The sequence below is a fragment of the Helianthus annuus genome, chromosome 10, assembly GCF_002127325.2.
Source record: "Helianthus annuus cultivar XRQ/B chromosome 10, HanXRQr2.0-SUNRISE, whole genome shotgun sequence".
Classification (NCBI taxonomy): Eukaryota; Viridiplantae; Streptophyta; class Magnoliopsida; order Asterales; family Asteraceae; genus Helianthus; species Helianthus annuus.
The window spans coordinates 104,459,646-104,480,859 of record NC_035442.2 but is presented as its reverse complement, the minus strand read 5'-3'; the positions used below and the strand labels follow the sequence as shown (position 1 = coordinate 104,480,859).

At 36.6% G+C, this 21,214-nt stretch overlaps 1 protein-coding gene and 1 long non-coding RNA gene across 3 annotated transcripts; both read left to right on the top strand.

Moving 5' to 3' along the window:
- Nucleotides 1-2,164: 2,164 nt before the first annotated feature.
- LOC110885053 lies at nucleotides 2,165-4,757 on the top strand. Of its 2 annotated transcripts, XR_002561848.2 has the most exons (5): nucleotides 2,168-2,517; nucleotides 3,522-3,618; nucleotides 3,964-4,157; nucleotides 4,223-4,282; nucleotides 4,414-4,757. It is a non-coding gene; the product is annotated as an uncharacterized LOC110885053 (long non-coding RNA). The 2 variants fall into 2 exon arrangements; XR_004868895.1 differs by having other exon boundaries at nucleotides 2,165-2,517; nucleotides 3,964-4,282.
- Nucleotides 4,758-12,995: 8,238 nt separating this feature from the next.
- On the top strand, nucleotides 12,996-18,665 carry LOC110881653. Its single transcript, XM_022129855.2, has 11 exons — nucleotides 12,996-13,260; nucleotides 15,374-15,432; nucleotides 15,541-15,543; nucleotides 15,912-16,056; nucleotides 16,098-16,412; nucleotides 17,414-17,466; nucleotides 17,547-17,804; nucleotides 17,875-17,952; nucleotides 18,058-18,138; nucleotides 18,215-18,283; nucleotides 18,372-18,665. The coding sequence occupies exons 1-11, from the start codon at nucleotides 12,996-12,998 to the stop codon at nucleotides 18,663-18,665; spliced, it is 1,620 nt and encodes a 539-aa protein (XP_021985547.2).
- The last annotated feature ends 2,549 nt before the right edge of the window (nucleotides 18,666-21,214 follow it).

The window sequence follows — 21,214 nt, the reverse complement described above, 5'->3', positions numbered from 1 at the left end:
TGATTTTACCTATAGATGCTAGAAAATATTTTGTGTTATCTTGAATTGTTCCAAAAGTCTTTAGATAAATGTATAAAAGTAATCATTTTTTATGCTGGTTTGTGAAACTATCGAGAGCTGGAGGTCTCACTTGGAAACATGCAAACCTTCATCGGAGTCGCCTTAGCGTGCCGCAACGCGTGCAGCGTTATAAACCTAGTTTAATTAAAATTAAAATTACCATTTTACGTTTTATTATCAAACGAAATCAATCAAACAAAAAAAAAACAATAAACACAACAGCAACCTTTTATCAATAAGGATCAGCCTTAAACCCCAAAACAATATCCACCCGTTTATGTTGTTCCAATTTTGCAGCCAAAGTGCAGCAATATTGCAGCCAAAGTGCAGCAATAATGCAGCCAATAACACAGCCAATAACGCAGCCAAAGTGCAGCAATAACGCACCAATATTGTAGCCAAAGTGCATTAAAATCGCGTGTAATATTGCAGCGGAAGTCCAACCAATATTGCATTACAATGGTTCATTACAATGTAATCGATATTTGCAGCCAAAGGGCAATAGGATGGTTGCAAAATTGGCGGGTTAAGCGGGTTTGCTAATGGGTCAAAAAGTATTTTTGTACGGTTTTGGTTGACCACACTTTTGGCTCAAAGGCTAAAAAAGTAAGATTTATATATTTACGACTAGTTATGTTTCGACGCTCGTTACGGATTCGACGCGCGTTACGGACCTACGCGCGTTACGAATGACTTCGACTAAAAAATAAAAATATTATATAGTTACGGCTCGTTACGGACTCGACGTGCGTTACGGACGACTTCGACTAACTAATAAAAATATTATATACATACGACTAGATACGGATTCGACGCGCGTTACGGACCTACGCTCATTATGGACAACTTCGACTAAATAATAAAAATATTATATATTTACGACTAGTTACGTTTCAATGCTCGTTATGGACATACGTTCGTTACGGACGACTCGAACGGTAAAATGAAAATCTTATATAATTACGGCTCTTACGGATTCGACGCGCGTTACGGACCTACGCTCGTTACGGACGACCTCGACTAAATAATAAAAATATTATATATTTACGACTAGTTACGTTTCGACGCTCGTTACGGACATACGATCGTTACGGACGACTCGAACAATAAAATGAAAATATTATATAATTACGGCCCTTACGGATTCGACGCGCGTTACCGACCTACGCTCGTTACGGTCGACATCGACTAAATAATAAAAATATTATATATTTACGACTAGTTACGTTTCGACGCTCGTTACGGACCTACATGCGTTACGGACGACTTCGACTAAATAATAAAAATATTATATATCTCCGACTAGTTACGGATTCGACGCGTGTGAGTTCAGTACCGTTTCGAACCGAAACTCGTCCAATTCGAACACGATTACTTAGAAGAAACGGCATAGACTTTGTACCGCCGGTAAAATCCGATATACCGGTTTGAACCGTTATACCGGTACCATCTCAAGTCTGTTTTTGGGTTAGGATTTTACTTTTTATCATCCTATCTCCATGTTTACTTTTAGCTTTAACCTAACAACTTTTAGTATTTTATCTCCATCGATCAAAATCCAAAATTTGCTTCATCACTACATCATTCCTCATTCCTGACTTGTTCCAGACTTCCATCACCCCATCGTTCGTTCCAGATTTCCATTTTAATCCAATTTTGGATTATTTTATAAGTTAATGTTGTAATTTATTAAATAATACAATTAACTAGTCAACCCGGTTGAACCGCCCGACACAACCCGGTTCAACCGGTTAAATCATTTTTGTGCCTAATCCGGTATGATTAAAAAAACGGATTTTAAAACATTGCCCTAACCTATATATATTTCGTATATCCCCTCCTTAATATATATAATAAGCATATCCCAAGGACTACTTACTTAATGTAATTTGGCATTCCCTTAAAACACCTTTAAAAGTCTTTTAAACACAACAAACATATTGGTAACCTTACTTTCCAATAATACCCTTATTAATTCAAACAAAAACACAAGGATCATGATCCTACCGTCAATCACTTCACAAGGATCATGATCCAACCGTCCATTACTTCACACGGATCATGATCCCCTGAATTCTGTCCTATAATCCCTACTTTTGTACAATCCCCCAATCTCATTTCAAATTCCAAATCCACAGCTCCCTTCGCTTTTCATTCTCTCTCCGATTTTGGATCTGGATCTGCTATATCTTTGCCTTGCGTGGCTTAATTCCAACATTCAGTTTCTAATTCAAGCTCTCAACAACGGGGACAAATACATCAACCAACGGCGACACAGTCAGGTTGTTTAAATTTAGGGTTCCAGCAAAAAATGGAGATGGTTACGAGTTCCGGTGGTGATTGTGTTAAGATTCTACAGCCATCAGAGGAGAGGAGGATGGACCTTCCAACGAAGCTCCGGTGAAGATTTTGGCAACTCCGGTAAGGAAGTTCTGCCGTGCTTTCCTTCTATTCAAGGTATTTTTAACATGTAGTTGGTTGTAAACTTGTAACTCATTGGAACATTATCTGCTAACACCGGTTTCATGTTCACTTTTTAGTCTTTTATTTTGTAGTGTTAGTTCTACCTCATATTTCTCACTTGATTAGGTTGAGTTTTGTTACGATCTTGTTAATTTGGGATTGGGGTTCAGTGATTTTCTAAAGTTTGTCTGCATTGAAACTGATCTGGTTCTTTTGAACTATTGAAAATTTCTACCAAAAACTCAAAATCAGATTTTGAATGTTTTTTTTAAAGTTGTTACTATGACTAAAACTTCTTGTTTCCTAAAATTTATGTGAATAAATAATGTCAAATTTTGAAATCGATTCAGCTGATTTAGCATCTAGATGATTAAAGTTTCATATGTAGTTTTGGACACTTTAGATTCAAACCGCTTTAAACTAAATAACCATCCTTTGATTCTATTACTAACTTTAAATAAATCGAACATATAACAGCATTATATATATTTTTAGTTCAGTTTTAACTTCAAATAGCGCTGTAAATTAACACGTTTCAAAACGAATGTGGGGGGTGGGGGGTCTTTTGAGCATTAATCGCTGAAATGGAGCAGGGATATGGTTATATCGAACTTGATAGCGTATATACAGAGCCCTGTAATTACACCTCAGTGCTAAACCTTAGAGGCCAATATGTAAATTAATTTATATTAAACCTAATTTTATATAAATACATCATACAAATTCAGTGACTCATATGTGAAATTATGATTGTGAAAAAAGGTTCATAATTGTTGTTTTATTTAAAATGACTATTTATTGAAACTTTACAAAATGCATGTTACTCTAGGGTAAACGTGCCATTTTTGTGAATATATTTTTCCTAATTTTTACTGCCTCGACTCTTTTTACAGTATTTACACATGTACACATCCAATGGTTTATCTTTGCACGACCTATTAATAAAATGATTGATTATATGAAAATTCTTATGAGGTCAAAGTTGCTTATAATTGCAGGGTTATAGTAGAGCAAAAGATCTAGAAAGTGAGGAACTAACTATTGGAACAACTTCCTTCTTTGCTGTATCTACTGTATCACCTTATCGGATGCATGGTAAGTTACTTTTTATGAGGAAAAATGTTACCTTTTTGTGATATCCGAGTAAAAGTCACTTAAATTAAAAAACCACCTTTTTTTTCTCTAAATATGTTTCAGATGTTGCTTGTTCTATTTTTAGTCCATTTTTAATTGGTGTGTTAAACATGATTACATTAACTGGAATTTGACGATCGTATATGTGAAGCGGTTATGACTCTTTTGGATATTCTTGACTGCTAAGATCAACGATGGCCACAGCCTTTGACGGCAGCAATAGGACTAGACTGAATTACCTCGATAACGTTACTTTTTTATTTTTTATTATTTTTTTGTGCTCATGAATGATATTTAATGGTTCAGGTGGATGTTTGGACAAAGGAAAGAGAAGTTGCTGGATTAAAGGCAGCTTGAGGGATGTTAGCTTACATGTATCTTGGCAAGTCAAATAACCCGTCATGTTGGCCAGGTCTGATTACATTATTATCATGTAGTTTTATGCCGATAGCCACCGGAAAGAACATGGAAAACCTGATTTTGAGTCATTTAAGCAAAAGGTAATATCCTTTTATTATAAGATGTTACACTCATTTTGAATAACCTGTTCATTTTGTGCTTAAAGTGAACGCAGCCGCAGCAGTGAAGGGCATTAATGAACTGGGTTCCAAAAGGAGTTTCAAGGGTAAGTTTTGGAGTGTTATTTTGCATAGTTATGTACTTTGACTTGACTAATAGTTTATTAGAAAGTATTTGGCCATTTATTAACACCATATACCACATAAAAGCATTACTCTGTTTTGATTCCTTTTGCAGGCAATGGTGGACTTGGAGATGTCGTTTTATGCAAGAATAAGTTGGATGGAAGACAATATGATGTTAAGAAGATTCAATTAAAGGGCGGAAGTCATCCTTTAGATGATAAAATCAAGTATTTAGTTGGAATTGCTAACAACCTTGCTTTTCTAGTTCTGTACCCGTTCGGTGGACAGACATATTAATGGTATAATGACATAAGTTATACCCTGATTATGTTTTAACCTGTCTTCTAGTTTTGTTTTGTTTGTTTTAGTATTTAAATTTCTATAACTAGTACTTTTATTTGGTTGTTTGTAAGATTAATGTTTATTAGTTTAATTAAGAATCTTAATTTGTTTCCATAATGCTTTGGTATTTGTTTGTACATATTGAACATTTTTATTTACATATAGTGTGGTTAATGTCTACACTTTAAAATATATTTACCAACACATCAACGTTTTTTTTCAACACAAATTAAGATCAATACCTACACATCTTCAATATTTACCTACACATAATATTACTTTTACCTACACATAAGATTACTTTTACCCACACATATATTCATGCCACGTCAACTGCCATGTCAGATGCCACGTCGTCGGATGCCATGTCATATGCCATGTCAGTTGCCACGTTGGATTCCACGTCAGCTGCCACGTCAGATGTCTTCTAAACAAATTGTTGTACTTTTAACCACACATATAAATGGCTTTTAGCCACACATAAATGTGTAGGTATAGCTTGCTATATGCCTACATATAACGTATGTGTGGATAATGAACTATATCCACAGTCATGAGCCTACACATCATTACACTTATTTTATGTGTAGGTAAAGAAAACTAACAACGCATTATATACTTTTTCCCACATATACTTTGTGTTGGTAAAGAACCAAATTTCTTGTAGTGTAGAGTGTCGGGATTTCCAAGATTCTTTATTGAGGTTTTATTTTTATTTATTTACAATCCTATTCGACATGATTTATTAAGAACATTCCTTAAGATAAATTACTTATTTGGGCATAACGTACCTTTTTAAAATTTCATTTATATACAAATTCACATACCTCACGGGAGATCACTTAACACTCGGCCGAAGGTGTATTTTTTAGTGAATCACTCGAGAGCGGCATGGAACTTACTTCTACCATAAGCTTGCCAAGCAATCAATCCTCCTCCTTTTTAACTATATACCTTTGTAAATATCAAGAGGACTTTATGGGTTTTTTTGGCTTGGTCTAAAGGTGGGTAGTTGGGTTAGTGGTTAGTAAAAAGGGCGAAAGGCGTAACAAACGTTGGTTTGAAAGACTTTTTATTTTTCATATTTTTATTTTATTTCGATGGATTGTTCAAACAAAGATATTTGATAAACTTTGTTTGTTTGTTTGTTTGGCTTCATCGAAATTATTATTTTTTTTTAGGAAGTCATAAGAGAACCGAATGTTGTTACTAAAAAGTAAAAAAAATAAAAAGGTTTAGGAGGGTAAAAAGGGTTATTTTGGGTTAAGAAATGAAAAGGTTTAGGCTCAAAGGGGTTAACTAGGGGGATTTTGGGTAGGTGGTAAAAAAAAAAAGAAAAATAATGGTATAGAATGAAAAAGGGTTAGTCCTAATGCCTCCATCATTTACTTACTCGGGTTTAAGTTGGTAAGGACCGGGAATGTATTGTTGTGGGAAGTTCTAGGGTCGTATGAACCAAGCGGCTATTCACACAAGAAACGAAAAATGAGCATTTAGTGTAAAGATATATATATTTGTATGCTCGTTAAAGGCTCAAAACTCACTTTTGTGGGAAAAGGGTTTTTATGTGATCAAGTATATATAATCGAATTTTAACTAAGTTTGTCATGCCTTTTCATAATTTTCTTATGTTGGTTCTTTTTATCACGACGCTATCGGTTGTAAATTTGTAAAAATATAACCTTGTTAAGAGTTGAATTCCCAACTTAAACTTAGACAAGTAAAAAAATGAAAATTTTTGAAAAAAATTTGGGGTGATTAGCGGTTCCAATAGAATTTTGTGTAAGGCTTGTTATTAGGACTTGCAAAATTCAAGGTTTTAGCATCCCCCCCCACACTTAAATTACACATTGTCCTCAATGTGTCCCAAAAATAAGTTTTTAGGTTGATTGAATGTGTAAAATGGTGTTAAAAGCAAAATTTTATGTTACTGGCAGTCTGGACACGGCCCCGTGGGGACCGGGCACGGCCCCGTGTTCAGGTGCCAGTGACAAAAATTTAAGAAAAGAAACAGAAGCCTGGGCACGGGGGCGTGTCCAGTGAGCACGGCCCCGTGTCCAGTTAACTGAACTGGGCGATTTGCTGCAGATTGTGCAGCACGGGGCCGTGTTGGGTGGACACGGCTCGTGCTGAGCCTACTGTAATGGGAGATCGTTGTCGGATTGCTCTGTTTTAGTGCATGGGGCGATGTTTCTTGTTTCCCTTGTTATCCCTCACCATCCATAGTGTGTTTTATTTCTTATAACACCATCCAAACCTTAAAACCATCCATTCATTAAAAATCATAGAGAGGATTACATAGTCCTAAATATTACAAAGTTAGATAAGTAAGCACAAGAAGCATAAACCATGGAGCTCTAACCTACAAGTTATTTTAATTAGCAAAATTTCCAAGAAGCTAATAGTCTTGGTTGGTTGTGGCTTCATAGAACTCCTTCTTCCGGGCATGGACTCCTAATATGTCGGCGAGCCACTCCTCTATCTCCCTTGGGAGGAGAAAAGAGGGCTCGTTAGCGTCGGTTTGAGGAGGTGCGACTTCCACCGGGACTTCTTGTAGATCTTCAAGGGGAGGTTCCGCTGGAATGTCATCCCATCCGGTCGGGTTGTTGACTCCAAGTGCTAGGTTCCAAACCTCTTGAGGGAGGACGAGTTCCATTGGAGGTGTTACAAGATTGTTTAACCTTTGGTGCAATAGGTTAATTTCTTGAAAACTATTTTCCAGCCCCACCGTAAGATAGTTTATACGGTCAATTAGGATTTCCTCAACCGAAGTCATCTCATCGAGAGCTTCTCGAAGTGCCATGACGTAGTGTACAAGGGTAGCTTCAATGGAAGGCCTCCTTCCTCTTCTACTGTTTGTTGAATGCACGGAAGATGTTCCACTGTTTTCACTTGACATTCTATGAAAATAAACCGAAAACAGCTTATTTTATGAAACAGTATCTTGGACACGGGGCCGTGCTCAATGAGCACGGCCCCGTGTTCATCTTTCTGCAGAATTTTGTAACAAGAAATTTTGAAGTTTTAAGTTATTCCTCTAACTTATGAAACCTGTTTGAGCAATATTAACTTAAAACCATGTTGTTCAACTTGTATTTTAACAAGATTTCTTGAACAAAACTCAATAATCCCTTCATCAAAGCTTGAAACCTTAAGCTTTAATGGAGGTTTATGGAGAAAGATGAAGAAGAAGGAAATGGATAAAAGAGGAAAGGACAAGATGGTTATTGGAACCTTCTTTTAGAACATACCTAGGATGGTAGGAGAGAAGATCCCTTCAAATCTCTGTCCCTAGATGGTCCAAATGTGCAGAATTCTTGGCTGCATTTATAGAAAACGACAGCGCGCTGGACACGGCCCCGTGTCGGCTGGACACGGCCCCGTGTGCAGGTAGAATCCTAACACAGTTTGTCCGTATTCTGACATAAAAGTCAGAAGGGAATCTTTTGGTGGACACGGGGGCGTGTTGGGTGAACACGGGGGCGTGTTGGCTGGACACGGCCCCGTGTCGAAGGGCTGTTTATGAAGTTTGTCTATTGTTTTAAGGAACTTATCCGGATCGGGTGGTTCCTTACTGGATGGAACAACCCCAAAGTGCCTAAGATACCTTAATTGTCCTAGGTTAAGACGAGAACGCAAGAGGTTGTTGGTGAGGGTGATTCCTATGCTATATGTAGGTGGACAAGTCTAACCCTTTTCCAGGCTCTTGTTAAAGAAGGTGTATGCCGAATCGCTCAAGTCTATGTATGCATCGAACGAGGTCGATGGGGAGTCCTTCACGGCACAATCGACACAGGGACGACTATCGTCCAAGTCTTTGCTAGAGTCGAAGGTATTATCGGGAGCAACGAGGTTGTTTGAATGCGATCCCAACACTTCTTCTTGGTTATTGTCTTGAGATGAATTTAGAAAATCCATCCTAAGTTCCTTTAACCAATCAAGAATCAGATCTTCTAGTTGAAATAGTTCATCAAGAAGCATTTCCCCTAAAATATCTGGTTGGGCGCCTTCGAGGGAGAGATAAGGATTATTTTTACTTTCGCCCCTCTTAAGGATACAGGGAAACGATGGGTCTACACAGTGGGGCTTATAGTTTAGAAAATAACATTCTAATTCTTTATGTCCGCCTCCACATAATTGACACCACGTACCATAAGAGTGCCGAAAATAAAAAAAAAAATCATCATCACTCATTTTTGTGTCAGAATTTACCAACCGTCGGGATCTTACGGTTCTGTTTTCAGTAACTGAATCTTGGGCACGGGGGCATGTTGAGTGGGCACGGCCCCGTTTTCAACTTACTATCTGACTTAAAACAGGATTGCCAGTTCCAAAGATTGGGCACGGGGTGTGTTCAGCTGGCACGGCCCGTGCTGAGTTCTGCAGAAGCTGAAAATTTTAAGAAAATCCTAAAAAATTAAAAAGAAAATAAAAAATGATTAGGCCGTTGATTCCTAACTTTCTTAAAATCCTTGTGTCCCCGGCAGCGGTGCCAAAAACTTGATGTGCGTGAAGTGTGTTATATTTTAGGTATGTACTTTAAGCCCTTTTACACTTTTTAGCCAATTTTAAATTTATAAAACACGATATTTACTAACACTAAACACACATATGGGCAAGTGCACCCATCGTGGACGTAGTATAGTGTTTGTAAGATACCGAGGTCGTCCAAGGACACAAGAGCTTTTAATATTGGTTTATCCTCAACGTCTAATCAAACCAAAATGTTAGAAAAAAGATTTTAAACTAAGAAAATAAAACTAACTAAAATGCTGAAAATAAAATAAAAATAAAAACAGATAGACAAGATGAATCACTTGGATCCGACTCGTGTGTTAGTGTAACCTTTGATTATTTTCGCACTTTTGCACTTGTTTAAGAGATTATCTTAGTTATTGTAGTAGGCCCCTCTTTGAAGGCAACGTTACCCTCAACCTAGTAGTTTGAGTCAGCAAGGATACAATCCTAAAGGGTCGGATTATTGAAAGATAATTAATTAAGTTATTAAGGCATAATGTGGTAGGCCCCTCTTTTGAAGGCGACGTTACCCTCAGCTAAGTAGTCTGAGTCAGTAGGGATACAGTCCTAAGTAGCTGGATTAAAGTTTTAATAGTAGTTTAACTTATGAGGGGATCAAAGAGTTTGGACCCCCGCCATCCAATACCTTTGGGTATTGAAGGAGGTCCTACTAAATTTGACCCAGGTCCTTTGCAGGATCTATACACTTAACAATGGCAAGACTCTTACCAAACCGTTCCCTTAACCCCCGACCAGGTAGCCAACATACCTCCATATAGACCGTGGAGATATGAATGGTGAAAATCTTTTATTTTATATAGACAGTAAAATAATGCCAAGATACCACGGACAAACGATTAGGAAGAATCACCTTCAACATAAGAAACTAGTAATTAAAGTCATTAATTCAAAACCAATTAAAAAGTGCAAAAGATTAAAAATAAAAAGTATTACAGTAAACACTTGTCTTCACCAAGTGATGTAAGAGAATTAAGCAAACATGGCCTTTGATTGTCAAGAACTCTTACGATCAATCTTGGATCCCGAGACGACTCACACACTCTATGATGGATAATGGATAATGGATGATGGTGGTGGATGATGGTGTTATGGTGGTGGTGGGTGGTGGGTGAAGTGTGAGAGAGGTGGTGTACCAAGGGATGAGTTGAAATGGCTCCAAACACTCCTATTTATAGGCTGAACAGAAGCTCGGGCACGGCCCCGTGCCCACTGGGCACGGCCCCGTGTCCATCCTTGTCTCTCTCCTCATTAATTGTAATTCGCAATTACAATAAATGCGCCTGCAGGAATCTGACCACGCCCCCGTGTACGCTGGGCACGGCCCCGTGGTGGGCAATAGAAGCTTCTAAAGGTTTGTCTTTTCTGCTGCTTCTTGGGCACGGCCCCGTGCTCGCTGAGCACGGGGCGTGTTCAGTCTTCTGTTTCCTTGGTTTTGCTTGGGAAGATGCTGTTGAGGGATCGGGCATTTCACTTTTGCTCCCTTTCTTGTATTTATGTTAGATTTTGCTGTCTTTTTACTTCTTTTGTTAATTTGAGCTTATTTAATCCTGAAATACAAAAGCAAGACAAAACACACTTTTTCCAACATTAGTACCAAAAAAGGGTTAGTTTTATGCCACATTTTATATAATTTATATGTTGCATTTTGTGCATATCACCTACTCTCAAGCACTCCCTTCAATCCATCAATCAATCGCTGTGAGTATACTCGAACCCTTTTTGCTTTAGCACTTTTGGGTGTTACATACGTTGCTTATCTAAATCACAATCGAACACACTACACAATTACTTTAAACGCTAACCGTTCTGCATGTATTACGTGACTAAATGAATGCTTGTTGTTATGTTTACACGTGGAATGATGTCTACCTGCCTTAACGACGATAGTACTATAGTTTGGACTCAGCACCCGTTCACACGGGGGTTGTCAAGCAATTACTTGCATGGTTTACGGTGGTAATCATGTATTGCGAACTGACTCGGGCAGTCAACCCGCAGTCATTGGTATCGATAGATCCATGTCGATAATTAACATGCTTCGTTTTCCTCTGTGTACGTGTTGGTTATGCTAAACTATTTCGAACTCTATATACTATATCAAACTTGTATGCTCACCTTTACATTTTATTTATTGACTTTATTTTAACATATGTGACAGGCAATTAGGATGCTCATCTGCTAGGAAGGCGAGCTTAGAATAAGTGTCTAGAGCATAGTTGTCTGTAGGTCTTGCAGATCGAGTCTCTAGAGGCATTTGAACAATTATATTATTTATATTTGAATCTGAGTTGTCGGAACAGAACATTTGACTAGTTGTTATCTGTAATAATTTGTTTTACTATTTGGGGTACGGTATGGGACGTATTACTTAATCTAAATAGTAATGATAGTTGTTGTGGAAACTTCTGGACAATCTGTTTCGCTCAGTGCCATGCCCCGATGATTCCGCCATCGGTTGGGGTGTGACACCGGTTTCGGCTAGCAGATCAAGGATATATTTCTTTTGATAGATACAAATCCCTTGTTTAGATCTCAGAACTTCAATTCAAAGAAAATACTTCAATCTTCCCAGGTCTTTCATCTCGAATTCTGAAAAAAGTTTATCTCTTAACCTTGACATTTCCTCTTCATCGTTTCCCGTAAGTATCATGTCATCAACGTAGATAATTAAGCAGGTCACAAAACTGCCCCTACGTTTCAAAAATAGGGTATGATCAGAGTTTCTTTATTTGAAGCCATATTCCTTCATAGCAAGGGTAAACCTTCCAAACCAAGCTCTAGGAGACTACTTAAGCCCATACATAGATTTCTTTAACCAACATATTTCTCCAGCCTTGAAATCCTCATTGAATCCCGATGGAGCATCCATATAGACCTCCTCGTTCAGTTCTCCGTTAAGGAAGGCATTTTTACATCAAATTGATGAAGAGGCCAACCTTTATTGGAAGCTATTGAAAAAAAAACTTTGATTGTATCGATTTTGGCTACTGGGGAGAAGGTTTCAGAGTAGTCAATTCCATAAGTCTGAGTATAACCCTTTGCAACCAGTCGTGCTTTGTATCTTTCAATCGTGCCATCAGGCCTGTGTTTGACTGAGAACACCCACCGACATCCCACTGGTTTCTTTCCTGGTGGAAGAGTGCATTTCTCCCACGTGTTATTCTTCTTGAGTGCTTCTATTTCGGTCCCCATGGCCTTTTTCCATTCTTCAGATTTCAAGGCTTCCTGTGTTGTAGATGGCATTTGTTCAGAGCACAAGGCAGCGGCAAATGCTTTAGCTTTCTTAGACAAATTTCCAGTGGCAATGTTTGCCACAGGATACCTAGACCTTGGAGCCACCTTTTCTAGAGAGTATCTCTTAGGGGGAACTCCTCTATTTTCTCTTGGGGGGGGGAGAGAGAATATCTTCCGTTTGTCTCTGCTGCACCTGGTTCAACATGTTCAACAACTGGTTCCACCTCTTCAATCTCTGGTTCAACATGTTCTGTAGGTTCTGTTGTTGCCGGTTCTGTGTGTTCCCATGTTGTCTCATAGTTATAAGACGTAGTACATTCAGAGTTCTCATTATTTCTTAGCTCTGGTATCACGTTGGATAGACTTTCTTCAGTGGTCCTGTGCTCCGCATATTGTGTGGTTGTGTTTGAAGGACTCGAAGTACTGTGATGGTTTTCTGTTATTACTTCTTTAGAATGATGGAAATTGAGTTAGCCAACTCAGAGTGCCTATACTTTCATTCTCCCCCTGACCACTGAGTTGGGTGTTATAAAAGTATTTTGTTTCAAGACAGTCCACATTCATTATGGTGAACATTTGATGAGATTTTGGGTTATAACACCGGTAACCTATTTGATCGATCCCATCGTCGACAAATACACAATTCTCAGCACATGGGCCAAGCTTGTTTCTATTGGTTTTGGGTATGTGGACCCGAAGATTCGAGGTTCAAGTGTAAGAGGATGGGGAATACAGGCAGACTTAGATAGACAATCTAAGGGAGTCTTAAACTTAAGAGCTTTGGCGGGAAGCCGATTTAGGAGATACACGGAGGTTGCAACTGCCCCCGGCCAGAAAGATTTAGGTACCTAAGATTCAATTAAAAGAGCTCAAGCCATTTCAAGAATAATACGGTTTTTCCGTTCGGCAACACCGTTTTGTTCGAGGGTATGAGAACAAGAGGTTTGATGAATTAATCCTTTGGTTTAAAAGAATTGTTTCATGGATGTATTGACAAATTCCCCCCCAATGTCAGATCGAAGGATTTGAATTTGAGTTTGGAATTGAGTGTAAATCATAGCGTAAAACGTGATAAATTTCTCGTAAACTTCGGCTTTGTTTTTTAAAAAATATACGCATGTCATGCGAGTGCAATCATCCACGAATAGTAGAAAGTACCGAAGACCCTACCTCCCCCCCCCCCCCCACCACAGGAGCAGGACCCCACACATCATAATAGATTAGTGAAAAAGGTGAAGCCACTTTCGTATTGCTAGGTTTAAATGGTTGTCGATGTCTTTTAGCACGAAAACAGGTTTCACAATCTATTTTTACATTTGAAAGGAAGAGTTTTAGAAATAAAAGGTGCGAATAACCAATGGATGGGTGTCCCAAATGTCTATGCCATAACCAGACTTCCCGGTTTTCGGTTTCATGTGCCAAATCACCGTACCCTGTTAAGCCACTTTATTCACATAGTAGAATCCTTGACGCTCATTACCAAGAATGTTACAATACTCTGCTATTTGAATCTTCAATTATTTTAGTCGATGATGAATGTATTATTTATATATATGTATTTTATACATATGATTATTTATAATCATTTTTAATTTTAATTTTTAACAAGAAATAATAAAATACAATTTTGAGACTTTGTTAACCGGCACACTAGCGACCCACTACTCTAGACGTTTGTTTTCTTCTCTTTTTTTTTTAATTTTTAAAATCTTAAATTCCATGTTCTTCCAATTGTTGGAGCAATATTTTATTATTTATATATTAATTGAAATGCCGATGAGTGTAGGGTCACATGGAAATTGAAAAAATGGTACATTCAAGTTGCGGAATATTACACCATCCACAATAGAGGTATTTTTAATGAGAGAGAACGTGGTAATGTATGTGATGAAGAATGAGAAAAAATGGATAAAAGAAAGTAATGTGAGTGTAATGTAAGAGAGAGGAGAGAAAAGATAAGTTTTGTTTGTAAGAGGGCAAGAGAGAGAAAGTTGTGGGCAGATGTCATGTGGTATCTCAAAAACATCAACTAAATATTTATTATTGTGGATGCTCTTATAATAAGTTGGCAAAATTCACATGACAAAATGCATTTTATTACTTCCAACCATTGGTCTCGTATCCACGATAGAGATTTTATATAAGACTATGTGTAGTGGAGCATTATGGGGCATTATGGGGGCATTATTTAAAAAAAAAAAAAAAAAACGTCCACTCTCCATTACATAGGGCATTATGGGGCATTATTTTTGAAAAAAAATTGCTTGGGCATTATAATTAAAACGCCTAAATTGGAAGAAGGAAGGTTTGACTGGGTTTGACTCACCAATGAGAAAATAGTTTACTTTTCTTTTTTTTTTTTTTGGTTTAATGATTGGAAGGGGCATTATCAGGCATTATTCCCATTACGCCACTTTTGCAATAACGCCCCATGCTGACTGGAATGACACACTACTAGAAAAGACATTATTTTTTTTTTGGTTTTATCACTTAACACCGCCCAAAATATTACTTTTGCATATTCCTAACAATTTTTTGCCCAAAAAAAACAAAAGAATAGCCTAAAAAAGTATACAATATGGGCGAACTTCAGTGGAGCCCAAAGAAATCAATTATTTGGGCGAAGACTTGTAAGTGGCCCAAAAATAACAGTTTTTTTGGGCGAAAATTAATGTGGCTCAAAAAAAACATGTTATATAAATAGAAAAAAACCCTAATAAATCAAAAGCAGTTACTTCAATTCATGCATCTCTCGATTAATGATTCTTCTCCATCAAAGCCTTACCATCAATTTCTTTGATTCTTTCAACTTATTGATTTAATTCTATTGTTCATTCAATTCAATCATTCCATTAACAAAGGTATATAGAATTTCATCATATTATCGTTTATATATTTACTCGTTCTTGAATTCTTTTATGATCACTAATTGATTATATGTTGCTATTAATTTGTAGATAAAAATTGTACGTATACTTCGAAACATTTCTCTTCAATATTCTATCAAGACTTAAAGGTATGTAATTTTGGTTTTATCAATAACGTATTCTATTTTTATTTAAATATTTGTGTATAACAAAAGCAATATTAGTCTAACATTTTGTGTATAATATTTCTAATATAGAATGTATGATATGTGTGCATTGAAGATAACCCTTTATAGTATACCCGTCCAAAATTTATCTAATAGAGATAAATTTTGGATTGTCCCCGTTTGGGACTGCTTTTTAAATATTCTATCTCATTAGGATGTGTATGTATTTTAACTTGTTAACTTTTTAAGAAAAATTGGCAGTATTTCCCCTACTCCTTCGGGTTTGTGGTTTAACCGCATACTTGGGGAGTTGAGGGGAAACGCTGCCGATTTTTTCTTAAATAGTTTTTCACGTTAAAATATATACATGTGAGATAGATTATTTAAAAAGTGGGTTAGGATCCACCGCCTAATTTCATACTTAATTGCATATCACTTATTTGATTATTTTAATTTTTCAGATGGAAGGTAGAGAATATTGGATGTACAATAGTAGCGTCGTGCGTACTTCCGAAATATATACGAAAGGCGTTTCTACTTTTCTTAAGGTTGCTGAAGCTAATCGGAGGAATGTTGGCTCCAAAGAGATTTGGTGTCCTTGTATGAGTTGTAAAACTTTTCAAAATTCGGAAATATTCGTGATATAGAGTATCATTTGCTTGCAAATGGTTTTATGCCTAATTACACTTGTTGGTCAAAACATGGGGAATCACGGATTGATGGTGCCACAACATCGACTAATATAGACAATGAGGATAATGAAAATCTCTTATATGATGGCAATTTAAACGTTGATGATTTAAATGATGACGATTTAAATGGTGACGACTTAACTGATGACACTTTAAATGATAAAAACTTAGATGACATGTTTAAGGATTTAGAGAATGATATCGACGATGATGATTATATAAAATTACAACATCTAATTGAAGATGCACAAAAACCATTATACAGCGATTGTGAGATTTCAAAACTTGAAGCTGTGTTGAAGTTATTTAACTTGAAAGCAAAAAAACAGATGGAGCGATACAAGTTTCACAAATCTATTAGTTGTTTTGCATGACATACTTCCGAAAGATAACGAGTTACCAATTTCATTTTACCAAGCCAAAAAAATGATGAATCCAATGGGATTGGAAGTGGAAAGAATACATGCATGCCCGAATGATTGCATCTTGTATAGAAATGAGTATGAGAGCGGTCATAAATGTGTTGTATGTGACGAATCTAGGTACAAGAGAAAAAGTAAAACTGGTGAATATCATAATGATGTGACGAAAAATGGACCACTGGCCAAAGTAATGTGGTATTTTCCAATTATACCAAGACTAAAACGATTATTTTCAAACGAGAAAGAATGAAAACTGTTACGTTGGCATTCTGATGAGCGTATAAAAGATGGGAAATTAAGACATGTGGCAAATTCGATTCAATGGAGAAATTTTGATAGGAAATATCCAGAATTCAGTAACGAGGCTAGGAACATAAGGTTTGGGCTTAGTTCCGATGGATTCAATCCTTTCAGAAACGCTAGTAGTGGTCATAGTACGTGGCCGGTTCTTCTTTGCATCTACAATCTTCCACCGTGGTTATGCATGAAACGAAAATACATAATGATGTCGTTGTTGATTCAGAGTCCAAAACAACCTGGTAATAAGATTGATACTTATTTGTCCCCTCTGATTGATGACCTAAAAACTTTATGGAGTTCTGGAGCAGATGTGTATGATGCTTATAAGAAGGAATATTTTAAATTGAGTGCCATGATTTTTTGCACCATAAATGATTTCCCAGCGTACGCTAATTTATCAGGATTTCACTTCATGGTTAGGAGTGAAGTTAAAGGCTGAATTTTCCTACCATATTCCGTCTCCTAAATTTGGAAAACAAAGATGGGACGAACTATGGGAAGATATTAAGGTATTATATATTTATACTTTATTCATGATATGAACTACAGGTTGTGTGAGTGATGCGTCGGGTGGATCTAATATTGAATACCCATCTATTAAGGTAATTATATTTGTACGATAATAATGTACCAATTGTTATATATATGATATTTGTTTTAAAAATGTAAAATTGTTTTGTAGGAACCCACCTTTTGTGAGTTGTTATACACGCATCCTTCCAAAAGAGAAAAAATAGTTGGTACAGCATATCTTCATCCTAATTCGACTAGGATTATACATAACGGGCCAATGGCTGATGGTTATGTGAAAATCGAAGTAATTGAAATATATCCCGAATACAAGAAAATGTCGCTTCCTGAACTTTCATGCTACGAGGAACTTGAAGATTATGGTGATGCCATTGGTCATTTCATTCAGTGGCCACTTTCTTCTATAAAGGTTATTTAATGTATGAATTATATATTACTTTCTTTTACTCTTACCTTCTAATATGTTTGTTAGACTGTAGCTTTCAAACATAGAGGCAACTCATCATATTCCAACCATGATACAACCAGCTCATGAAAACACATGTTATTCACCAGAGGTTAGGAGTCTCGTTTGGGTCTCGGGTCGGGTTACTCGCGTTCGGGTAGTATATTATGTAGATTATTTTTGTTTTTTATGATAACAATTTCATTTGCTTTTATAGTTTGAGGATGTCACCGAACAATATCAAATTCATGAAAATCATCAAATTGATATGACAATGGTCGAAAATGTTAGCGATGAGGTAATCATGTACTAACATTTAGATTGATGAGGTAAATAAAAATCAATCAACTAATAGTATGTTTATAATTATGTAGTTTCTATTTGGCCCGCATGATGTTTCAATTGAACATGACGTTGACGGATCAGAAGAACTGGATATGATGGTAATCGAAAACTCAAATATGTTATATATGTTTGTGTGTGTATATGTAACTACCATTTTTATGAAAATTTGTTTGTTAAATAATGTAGTTTTCGGAACCTGTTGAACAAACTCAAGCTTCAACGATGTCAAAGGAACAAAAAAGAATACAAGAGGCCTTGTGGAATATCGAACATTTGCGCCCTAAAAGTATAAAATCATTGGCCGAACGATTAAGAAAACACTATGGCGGCGAGACGAGCATTCAACTTAAGTGTCCTACTGGGATGTATCCCACTACCGATTCCAGTCACTCATATGACTACGTCGAATATGAGGGGGTGTTGCAGTTTTTAGCAAACGGATTGCTTGATGCCAGCTTCATACATTGGTGTCAAATGTAAGTTATATTATAATTATCATCATCTCTGACATCTATATTTTATTTTTAAATATGGTTAAGTATTTTAACATTCTGTTTATTTTCTTGAGATTAGGTTTTATATAATCACATGCGGTCAAAAAAAGAGAACGCAAAAGGAAAAACTCGTGTTGCCTACTTCAATACCCAATACATCACCGGGAAAGAATGTGAGAAAAATCTGGCAAGTGTTAAAGAACACTTAGTCGAGGTCTACAAACTTCACAAGGACAAAAAGTATTTTCTCGCTCCATTTTTCTACGGGTAATGTATATTATTGTATTTTAACGTGTTATATTTATTTTTTTAATTTTATTATTGATCTTTTATAATGACTATAGCTTAATTACTTTTTTGAAGTGGTCATTGGGTGTTGTTTATTGTGTCCCCTTCGGACTGGAAAGGTTGGATTTTGGATTCAGTGTCGATTAGAGCCGAAAAGAATAAAAATCATTATCCTCTAACAAAAGTAATTGAAACTACCTTTGGAAGTCAATTTACATGGAAGATGGCAAAGGTATGTTATCCATATATATTTTGTATTTTATAAAATTAAAAGATTATTTTATTAATGCATTTTCGTTTGATTCAATGTAGTATATGCAACAAGATGGCTCTTGGGAATGTGGATATTTGGTAATAAGAAACATGTTCAACTTTGTTCTCGAAAAGCAATATGATTTTCCGAAAAAGGTAAGTGTTGTATTTAATTTACATATTTTGAATCAATTCTACATGTTTGAATCAATTTTATTTTGTTTACTTGCTTTTTCAGATTTGCAACGACACAAGAGATGTCACTGAAGCGGAAATCGATGAGTTGGTTAAAAACATCATGACTCGGTTTTTTCAGAGAAGTGTTTAATGATACCACCAAGAAATAGTATCGTGTTTGAACAATTTTTGTAAGATATGTCCGCTATCAAACATGTTTGGGATATATCTGTTTAGGTTTGTTGATGAAACACGTTTGTGATGTTTGTTTGGATGTTTAATGTAATTTTGGTTTCATTTATATGCATTTGTCTTTGTTTTTTACAAATTTTTGGGTGGCTGCATTTATTGAGAAATTCTTGGCATTCAACAGGGGTTTTATAGAGCATTGTAAAAAGAACTTTTTGGGGCATTTAAAGGGTTTTTTTGAGAGTTTATGGTTCAAGTAGTTCAGACTTTTAGGAAAGTCTTTTTGGGCGTTTTGGGATTTATTTTGAGTGATTTATGGAAGGTTTTTTTGGGCGTTTCCATGTTATTTTGGGCAGTTTTGAGTAGGCTTCTTAGGGCTCTTTTTTAGGCGTTTTATTTACAATATCGGCGAGTTAATAAACGCTCAGAATGAGTCCTTTGTTTTTTCCAGCCACTATTGTTTGGGCGTTCCTAAATCTACAGAAAACTGCTCAAAATCAATGTTTTGAACGCTCAAAGAAATAATTTTTGTGGTAGTGACACGTGTCGGATAATGCCCCATGGTGAGGGTATTATTTTTCTAAACCACTACGGGTGGTCTAATAAGTCTAGTTAATTCGCTTATATATTCATGTATTCTAGGTTCCCATAGGATAGGAAAACAGTGAAAAAGTGTTCATGTGTCGTTCATCGCACTTCATCAATAGGAGGAAAATAATTACATAGTGTAGCTTCGTACACTTTGTGTGTTTCATACATGTATTTTTTTTTTGAACGGTGACTTTCTTTTCGAGTGACCCAATGTCACACCGCCTAAACGGCGGCCCTAACCAAGATCTGCACAGACTATGTTGTCTTAACCCGGCCTACGCTGGGTTAGTCAGACTTGATTATGGCGTTCCCTGAAAACCGTACTGCCTCCACACGACAACTCCACGTACTCACAAAACCTAAATGTAGTATTTTTGTCATTTCTTAAAGATTTAACAGTTATATCGTTGTGATCTAGAACGGATGTTTCGTAGCATATATGAATGGTTTAACAATTCTTTCGTTGCGATTTTAGAACAAAACTATCAAAGCATATGTTCCTAATTAAGTATAAAAGGGACCATTAAGGTTTCTTGATACGGATCCTCCGTGAAACCCGATGCGTCGATCAGTTGGTGTGAAGAAGTCTACACTTAGTTCCTAAAATCATGCATGCATTATAGATTAGTTAAGCACGTTTCCCTTATCTCCATGTTTAGCTTCAGTAGTTTATTTCCATTATGTCCACGTTCACTTTATTTCCGCATTTCCAGTCACATGTTTCCATTATTTCATGTATTTAAATTGATCTTTGCATTATGGAATAGAAGGAGAAAAATTGCAGCAAACTTATATTTTGTTTTTATTTACTTCCGTTCATTGCTTTTATAATTGGGAGACCACCGATCTCGAATCCGGCTCTATCATTTGGTGCTTTCATTCCTCGACTCCGCCATGCCTCCCCGCAAAGAAACAACCACCATTGACGACCCCTTGTAGGCTCTACTTGAGAGGTTCGATCAGTTCCTTGCAACTAATGCCACCACCGTAGCTGAATCTTCTGCTCAGGTCAAGGCTCAGTTTGAATCCCTGCAGGCA

Bases quoted from the DNA above. Each gene is read 5' to 3' on its own strand.
- LOC110881653 (XM_022129855.2), top strand. From the start codon at position 12,996: ATGAGATTTTGGGTTATAACACCGGTAACCTATTTGATCGATCCCATC. The intron at 17,953-18,057 runs GTTAGGAGTCTC...TTGCTTTTATAG, and splicing joins ACACATGTTATTCACCAGAG to TTTGAGGATGTCACCGAACA. The intron at 18,139-18,214 runs GTAATCATGTAC...ATAATTATGTAG, and splicing joins TCGAAAATGTTAGCGATGAG to TTTCTATTTGGCCCGCATGA.